This window comes from Manacus vitellinus, unplaced genomic scaffold (genome assembly GCF_001715985.3).
Source record: "Manacus vitellinus isolate BGI_N305 unplaced genomic scaffold, ASM171598v3 scaffold_61_pilon, whole genome shotgun sequence".
In the NCBI taxonomy this organism is placed as follows: domain Eukaryota; kingdom Metazoa; phylum Chordata; class Aves; order Passeriformes; family Pipridae; genus Manacus; species Manacus vitellinus.
Window position 1 is genome coordinate 1,265,213 of NW_021940696.1, and position 9,269 is coordinate 1,274,481.

Consider the following 9,269-nt stretch of genomic DNA (forward strand, 5'->3'; position numbering starts at 1 on the left):
TGAGCGCAGTTCAAACTCCACGTGGTTTCCTGCGGAATGTAATGCTTAAAAAAGCTTAGTTTGGGGGAATAAAAATGCTTTAAAAAGCTTATTTTTCCACCAGAACCATTCTGTACAGAGAATATTCAACAACTTCTGGCCATGGCATGTAACTCACTCCAAACTGGTGCCCTTCCCAGGGGCAACATCACCCACTCCAGGACTGGGGTGGGTAACGCACCAGGATGAAACAGGAGTGACTCCAGATGAAATGAGTAGACTCACAGCAATGTTTAGTGGGAAGTGGGAAGGACAACAGCCTGCTTTTGTATCTCCAGACAACTCGGGAACTCCAGAAAGAAATACAACCTGCAGCTGAGATGACCCCGAAGAGATCAAGGAGTGATCTCGCCTTTGGGAAGACTCGAGGATGTGCCTGGATGAGCACTGCAAGCAAAGCTAGAGATGGGGTGATGGACTGTTCTGGGGTCGGTTTTGGGGATCTCACAACAAGACATTGAGGGGATGGAGCATGACCAGGGAAGGGAACAGAGCTGGGGAAGGGTCTGGAGCACCAGGAGTGGCCGAGGGAGCTGGGGGGGCTCAGCCTGGAGAAAAGGAGCTCCTGGTTAACCTACAGGGTGTAAATTTGAACCATCCCCACTCTTGATTGAGGGGGTTTGTGTGACTGAGAAATTGTATCAACTCTTGCTTAGCAAATTCCAGTTGTTGTCCAATAAATCAGTAGGGAGTTGGCCTCTGTCAGCCAATGCTCCCCCTGGAAAATTATCTCCCTGCTACGAAGTTCCAATCAGTCCAGAAAAAACCTTGAGCTGGTCACATGGATTTCTTTCATGTCACAGCCTTTTTGATTTAAATCTCCTGCTGTCAGGCATTTGTAGGTATTTTTAGGCAGGGTCACATCACCTCTTAATTGTTCTTGGATAAACAGTGTCAGTCCAGAGGGGCAGTGGGAACAGCAGCTCTATGGACACTTTTTGCTGAGAGCTGTTCAAGGGACAGAACAGGCTTTTCTGCCAAAAAAAAGAACATTTCTGTAGGGATTTTTATCTCTGTTGTATCATTTTTTTTCTGACAGTCAGTCTCATTGTAGGTGTTAGGAGATTTTCTCTTCTCTCATTATTTCCCTTTTCCAGATCCTCCCCCAAGATTAGAGGATGGAAATAAAATATAAAAAAAAAAAATCTAATTTCTCCTCCCTTCCTGACTGTTAAATCAATTCAGAGCCCAAAGTATTCTCCTCTGACTCCCTGATAAAATGAATTTGAATTCATTCACTGACTGAATTATTTTTTTCCTGGTTTCCTCTGTATATTTTGGAGCCAATCTTAGTCACAAAACCCAACCAGAACTCTCCATGACCATCTGTGTTCACGGAATCACAGAACGGTTTGGGTTGGAAGGGACCTTAAAGACCATCTCATGGAATTTGGCATCCCAAAAGCCAGGGGCAGGGACACCTTCCACTAGACCAGGTTGCTCCAACCTGGCCTTGAACAATTCCAGGGATGGGGCAACCACAGCTTCCCTGTGCAACCTGTTCCCTCCTGATCCGTGGAGAGGAGACTTGGATGTTCCCTAGGCTGGGAGAAAACCCTGCCCTGCTGCTGCAATTCCAAAATCACCACCCCAAACCCACTCCTCTGTACATCCAAGCCGAGAACTTTGCAGCCTTATAAGCGCTGCGCTGTGCGACATCCTTCGTTATGCTATCGCCGGGTTTCTTTGGAAGCCGATCCGCCCGGGATTTGCTGGAACTTCAAGGAATTTACACTCCAGCCGAGCAAAACGAGCGGTGACAGGATTTAAAGAGCAGGCAAAGCCGACACGTTTCATCTGCGGGCGCCTCGTGCCGGCGCTGCCGGAGGAAACGGGGCCGTTCTTGAGGTCTTTGCTTTTAATTTCGATGAGAGCAGGAAAAACCGCAAAATAGGCCGGCGTTTGCGGCAGGGAGGGAGCCGAGGTGGCTCCGACACGCAGCGAAATTCAAACTGAACTCGCCCCCTTTGAATTTCCTTCTTTTTTGGGGGGTGTGTGTGTGTGTGTGTGTGTCGTGCTGCCGATCAAGTTTAGCGGTGATCGGGTAACAAAAGCCAATTCCCAGAGCAGCGATTTAGGGGATTTGCAGGAATTCCGCCCCCCTCTCTCCCTCCCCCTCTCCTGCCGTGCTGAGCTGATTGTGCAGCCACTCACTCCTTGGGCAATAAACTTCTCCCACATCCTCGTTCCTTGGGATGCCCGGGCAGTCCGAGCCCTGGGTGTGGGGTGGGAGTCCTGCCCCCTCCTGGGCTCCACCAGCGGCTCCGTGGATGAGCCAGTTCTGTGAGTGTATTCTGTGCTCAAGGGGAATCATGGAATGGTTTGGGTTGGGAGGGACCTTAAAGATCCTCTGATTCCAGCCCCCTGGAATGGGGCTGGGATACCTTCCACTAGCCCAGGTTGCTCCAAGCCCCGTCCAACCTCGCCTTGGACACTTCCAGGGATCCAGGGGCAGCCACAGCTTCTCTGGGCAACCTGTGCTAGTGTATCACCACCCTCACAGCCAGGAATTCCTTCCCAATATCCCTGCCCTCTGGCAGTGGGAAGCCACCGTATCCCTTTCTCCATCCTGCAGCTGGTGAACTGGGAAAGGATGAGCCTCCACTCACACGGGTTGAGTGAGGACAAATGAGCCCAGAATTAGGGTTCCCTTGGCCACACTGTTTTACCACAATTCCACAGCTCCCCTGCAGCCAAATTTAAGCTCCTTCCCTGATTTCCAGGCTGATGCCATCCCTGCCCCATCCTGCTGAAGGAGATGAGGATGCAAAAGGCAGCTGGAGGCAGCAGCTCCCTGTGGCTTCATCTGCCCCTGCCCTAAGTCAGGGTTGGTGGGAGCATCCCAGGGATCCATCCCAGACCCAGTGCAGGGATTTACTCAGCCTGGGACACGTTCAGATGGAGGACATGGGAAAGGCAATCCAGCAAAACGCTGTGCGGGTTTCATCCCACTGACTTTCGGGAGGCATCCTTTATCTGAGGATGATCCCAATTTGGAGTATATAATCTGATTTTGGGTGGAAAATACTTGCCAGGGAGATGAGAGAGCCCCAGCAGGGCTGCCTGGGAAATGGATGGAGGCTCTTTTCTCCACCAGGAAAACCAGAAGTGATATGTGGGGTCTGAGGAGCTCCTTTTGTCACCTGCTTGGCATTTTTATGGAGAGTTTTATCAAAAGCTGAGCAGCCAAAAGAGGGTGGGTTTTTTGTTGTTGTTGTTTTGTTTTTGGTTTGTGACATTAAAGAATCTGTAACACTGGCAGGCTTTTACATAAGAAAAATGTAAGGGAAAGATGGATGTTTCCAGCATTTTTCTTTTTTGATTTCAAAGGAAATCAATCAAATCTCACTCCAGACAAGATTGGTTCTCCCAGCTTCAATGAAAAGGCTTTTAGGAAGAGCTCCGCATTAATAATCAATAATAGCAGCCTACATTTTAATAGTACTCATCATCTTGGGCAAACCAAGTCTCTTTTCTCTCTAAGCTAAGCAAAATATGAGGACACTTCAGCCATCAATAAAAACACAACCTCCTCTTTGGCAGGAGCTGCCTGACAGTGCTGACCAAGTTGGCTTTCAGGGCAGAACTGGGGGAAATATTTGTATTTCCCAGAAGCACCAGTGCTCTTCTTCCTTGCAGGGCAGGAGGGACAGGGGGAGATTTAGATTAATTGAGTTAATAACCATTTAACTCTCCTTGGGTTTTCAGGGTCTCTGCAAGCTCAGCTGTCCTGGTGCTGCAGCTCTGTGGCTGTACCAGAATAGAAACAGAGATGGGTTTTGGGGGATGTTTCCACCAAGAGTTAAACCAAAAATCCTGCCCATCCCCAGTTCAGGAGAAGGTGGAGATCCAGGAATTATCCTGGATCCTCAATCCACCTCCATCCACTGCATGTGGAAGCAGTGAGGATGATGAGTTGATGAGGAGCAACAGGGTGTTCAAGACACTGCCCTGGGATAATTCCCACAACTCACAGCCCATTCCTGGGGATCCTTGGGGCAGGAAGCAGCAGGACAGTGCCCCAGTCACCTCCTCCTCTTATGTGCATCAAAGCACATCCCAGTCATTCCCATTCCCTCCTGCACTTGCAGCATCCCCTTCCTCCCACGCAGGGCTGAGATGGGCACAGCTGGGAGGACTGTCCACCCCTTCCCTCTGCCCAAATCACAATCCTTGCTGGGTTTCTCTTTCCCCAGCTGGAAATACATCTTGGACAACTGCCTTTAACCTCTCAACTGCCCCATCAGGGGAGGATCAGGCTCTGGGAGCAAACAGGGGTGCTGTTCCTGGGCCAACACACCTGAAGTTCAAGCCTGAGCCAGAATTTTCAGGCTCTGGAGCAGCCTCCTGTGACCCAGGTTTTTCCTCCCTCACCCTGCTGAGGGGTCTGAAGCCACCTGGTGCTTCCACCCTTTCCTCTGCTGCAGCTCCCTCTTCCTCTCTGACATCCCAAAAGGACTTTTCCATTTTGGAAAAGGGAAAGGTTGGGGTGGGGTTTGCCTGGCAGAGGTGCAGCAGAGAGGAGGAGGTGTTTGAGAGCCCTGTGAGGTGGGAACAGGATCTTGTCTCCCAGTTTACAGGGATCTTCCCTGGCTGTACAACCTGGGAGTGCAGCTTAGAGCAGTCACAGGGCTGCTCCCATTTAATCCAGGGGTTTCCTCTATGCAATTCCTGCCCATCCTACACGGAGCAGTTTCCTCCCTGCTGCCTTTCTCCACGGCCCTCAGCACCCCCCAGGAATCAGCCTTGGCACGAGTGGTGTCCACACTCCCCAGAAACTTCCTGGCCAGTCCCAGTTTAATGGGAAGAGACAAACTGACATCAATCCCAGGCGTGGTGTCCTTGGATAGGGATCTGCTCACAGGAACAGTGACACTGGGAAGGAGAGGTGTGATGGATGAGTGGAATCAACTGTGATGATTTTGGAGAAAGATCTTGGAAGAGTCTTTCTCCAAGGGATGAGGTGAGATGGGATGGGATTGGTTGGTTGGGAGAAGAGGGGAAGGGAAGGGGAAGAGGAAGGAAATGGGAAGGAAAGGAGGAGGAAAGAGAAAGGAAAGAGAAAGGAAAGGGAAAGGAAAGGGAAAGGGATAGGAAAGAAAGGAAAGGGAATATAAGTAGTGGGATAAACCAGGGGTTTTGAGGACTTCAAATGGAGTGGAGGGAGTTGCTGACATGGTTAGGCAAGGGAAAGAGGGAGGGGAAAAGGGAAAAGGAGAGAGGGGAAAAAGAAAGGGAGAAAGACGGGAAAAAGGGGAGAGGAGAGGAGAAAAAGGAAGGGAAGGTTTGGGAAAGAAAGGGAAGGGAAGGTTTGGGAAGGAAAGGAAAGGGGAAAGGAAAGGGGAAAGGAAAGAGGAAAGGAAAGGGGAAAGGAAAGGGGAAAGGAAAGGGGAAAGGAAAGGGGAAAGGAAAGGGGAAAGGAAAGGGCAAAGGAAAGGGCAAAGGAAAGGGCAAAGGAAATTTTTAAAGCAAAGCCAATGTGATGAGTGTGTAGCTGCTTCCCTGCTCCTCACCCATCAGGAGGAAGCATTAACATATTTCATTCCTGCATTTAATCCCTTCCCTCCAACACAGTCAGGCTTCTGTCAGCTCAGAATGCACCTGCTTTTTTTCCAAAAGGCCTTTTTATTAAAATAAAGCAAGTTCAGCAGTAGAGCTGGACCTTGCTGTGGCCTGGGAGGGGTTTTGCTCTGGACCAGCAGCTTGGAGCTGCTCAGAGCTGTGAGGCAAAGGGCAGCTCCCAGGGCAGCAGTGCCTGGTGTCAGGGAGGGCTCCACAGCAGGACTTGCTGTGGCCTTGCCAGGGGTGACACCGAGCAGCAGCAGCAGGGCTTGCTCTGTCCTTTCTGCTTTGTCACCCTTCCTCACACCTCGGAGGTGACCGGGGAGGTGGCACAGCTGGAGGGACATCTCGTGGCATGTGGCCCTTCCCTGAGCTGCTGTCACAAGCCAGCCCAGCTCAGCAGTGCCAGATAAACCCGGGCTGACCCCCTGACAAAGCCAGCCCACGTCAGCCCCGGCCCCCCGGCAGCACCGTGTCCCTCATGACGCAGGCTGGGCTGCTAAAATTAGACCCACAAGGTGCTGACTTGCCCAAGCCTTGCCAGTTTGCCAGGCAGGCTCAGCCTTTCCCTCCCAGCCCACAGGTGTGGGAGCTGGAGCCAGAAAACCCTCACAAATGCACTCACTGGGCTAAACCCAGCTTGGGATGGGGTGGGGGGAGTCACTGACACCCTCAGCCAAGGTACGAGTCCAGGGAGCAGCAGAGCATCCCACAGGACTGGCTCCAGCAGCCCTGGAACCTGGATTTTCAAAGAGCATCTGGGGTTGGGTGTTTTTTTTTTGCTTTCCTGAATAGTTTTATGGTCCACAGAGAAGGTCAGGTGGGTCTATCCTACAGGTGCTGTTTCTTAAGCCAAGGAAGAACAACATGAAGCAGCTGCCTAAAGGGGGAAGACAAGGAAGTAACTTATGGAAGTTACTTAAAAAAGCACCCTGAGCCAGCTCTTCCAGAGGAACTGAGACACCAAATTCCTACAGAAAGCCACCTATGAACCCAACTCTTCCAGAGGGACTGAGGCACTGAATTCCTATAGAAAGGCATCTGGGAGCCCAGCTCTTCCAAAGAGATTGGGGCACTGAATTCCTATAGAAAAGCACCTGGGAGCCCAGCTCTTCCAGAGGGACTTAAGCACCAAATTCCTATAGAAAGGCACCTCTGAACCCAGGTCTTCCAGGGGGACTGAGGCACCGAATTCCTACAGAAACCCACCTGTGAGCCTGGCTCTTCCAAAGGGACTGAGGCACTGAATTCCTACAGAAACCCACCTGTGAGCCTGGCTCTTCCAAAGGGACTGAGGCACTGAATTCCTACAGAAAGGCACCTGTGAGCCTAGCTCTTCCAGAGGGACTGAGGCACTAAATTCCTACAGAAAGGCACCTGTGAGCCTCAGAGGGACTGAGGCACCGAATCCCTAGAGAAAACCACTTGGAAAACTCATACAGAAACACCAATCCACCCAGGAACACGATCCCAGTGGCCCTCAACCTCCAGCAACCCCCTTATTTTGGAGCCCAGTGCCCCCCTTACCTGTCCACGCTGATGATGCACAGGGTCATGATGGAGGCCGTGCAGCACATGACGTCCATGGCGATGAAGACGTTGCAAAACACCTTCCCAAAGAGCCACTCTCCCCCCACCAGGTCCGTGATGGTGACGAAGGGCATGACGGCGAAGGCCACCGACAGGTCTGCGGCCGCCAGGGACACCACCAGGTAGTTGGAGGGCTGGCGGAGCTTCTTGACGATGCACACGGAGATGATGACGAGCCCGTTGCCGGCGATGGTCATGAGGATGATGATGGAGAGCACGGCCCCGATGACGACCTTCTCGGTGTCCCCATAGAGCAGGATCTCCTCGCCGCAGTCCGTGGCGTTGGTCAGGTTGGAGGGCGGCAGGTCCGGCTCGGCTGGGGGTTCCTCAGTCATGAATGGATTCGGGAGCGATTCCCGAGCCGGGGGCTGCCGCTCTGCGCTCTCCGCGAAGAGAAGGTGTTGCTCCAGGAACCTCCTGGGGGTGGCCCTCAGCAGCATGCTCTGAACTCGCCCCGGCAGTGACACCTCCGGCAAGGACAAACCAGAGCATTTTGTCACAAGCGCGCTGAGAAAATAAAATATTCTCTCCCCCCCCCTCCTCCTCGCCTCTCCCTCCCCTTCCACCTCCCCGGCTGCTGCCTCCCGAAGCTGCGGCTGGATCTCACGTGCTCAGCAAGGAGCCGCTTCCCAAGTCTCCTTAAAGACGCGCAGTTTGCCGGGGGAGGCTTGGAGAAAGCTCCTCTCCACTTTTAAAGGAGCACAAGCCGCCTGCAGCATCTCCCTGGTCATCCCCGTGCTTTTCCCGGAGAGAAAAGCTGCCCGCGGATTGTGTGCCACTGCCGAGCTGCGCTGCTGGGCTTGCACTTCTCCTCTGCATCCATACATTTAATCCCAGGCAGCCACATCCACGGTCTCCTACGCGGATATCGGGGGGAATGCGACAGCACAAGTCACAGCCACGAATGTGGGCGCACACACAACACCCCCCCAACACACAAACACACACACCCCGCCGGCTGCATCTCCCGCGGGTGTCACACACAAACTTCAAAGCCGGGACTGCAAATCCACGCACATGGCATGGAATGGCCACACGGAACCATCCACGGGCGCGGGGGCACCGTGTGGAGCTGCGGATCGCGGCGGCAGCGGATCCATCACATGCAGCACCCCCGGGGTACCACGCACAGTCCCCATCCACGGCTCATTCCCGGAGCCAGAGCATCGCCACCACGCACAGCAGGGATACACGGAGAGCAGCTACCGCCCGGGAATCCACCCCTGGAAGTATTTCCCAGCCATCCACAAGGAAACTTTGGGGCAGGGCTCACCCCCGGACAGGGCTGCGAGCATCGCGCACGACCTGCATCCTCGTTTTTGTTTGGTTGGGTTTGCTTCAAACCCCGTTTTCCCCCCGAAGTTTTGCTTCAATCGAAGCCAAATTGCAACCCCCTCCTCCCCTTTGCATCCCACCCCGGGCTGGGGTGATGGGGGTTCCAGAGTTACCTGTGCCGAGGGGGTGAGACATCCTCCAGGCGAGCCCCTGCGAGCTCCGGGCAGGCGAGGAAGCAAAAAGCCACCCCCGGAGCATCCTTGTCCCCTCCCCGCCTCGCCGGTCCCTCCTACCGCCCTCCCCTCTCTCTCCCGGGCAGGGACCCAGATGGTCCCTGGCTCCCTCTGAGCCCCAGGGAGGAGCAAAGAGAGGGAAGGGGGAGTCCGGGCTGGATCCCGCGGCGATGGGAGGGAGAGGGAAGGGAACGAATGAGGATCTGGAGGGAAAGGCTGGAAGTTGAGGAGATGCCTTTGAAGGCGGGAGGCAGGAGGAGCAGCCTGGATCCCAGCAAGCGGGGGGACGGGGAAAGGCTATTTCCCCAGCACCCTTCCCCAGGATTTTTTATTATTATTTTACAGGAGAGGGTTCCTTTCCCCATTCCACGTGTCTTCCCACCCCTCCTAAGTGTAGCAGGTCCCGCATTCATTCAGCTCCTCACTGGAAAGCAGCAAACAGCCAGGGAGAGGCAGATCCCTAAAGACGAGCCTTTCCCTTATCCTAGGAACGTGGAAACAGGGACTATAAACAAACCAGGCAACAACACGCAAAGATCCACATCCACCTCCCTCTCCACCAAACGCTTC

At 53.4% G+C, this 9,269-nt stretch overlaps 1 protein-coding gene across 1 annotated transcript in view; it reads right to left on the minus strand.

Annotated features, from left to right (window-relative positions):
• LOC103767473 (5-hydroxytryptamine receptor 7) overlaps positions 1–8,745 on the minus strand; it is a 10,204-nt gene extending 1,459 nt beyond the window's left edge. The window contains exons 1-2 of the mRNA XM_008934618.3: positions 8,640–8,745; positions 7,129–7,658 (exon numbers count right to left, since the gene is read on the minus strand). Of these exons, the coding sequence (XP_008932866.2) occupies positions 7,129–7,631 (503 nt within the window). The 5' untranslated portion in view covers positions 7,632–7,658; positions 8,640–8,745. The remainder of the gene's footprint in view (positions 1–7,128; positions 7,659–8,639) is intronic.
• Positions 8,746–9,269: the final 524 nt, after the last annotated feature.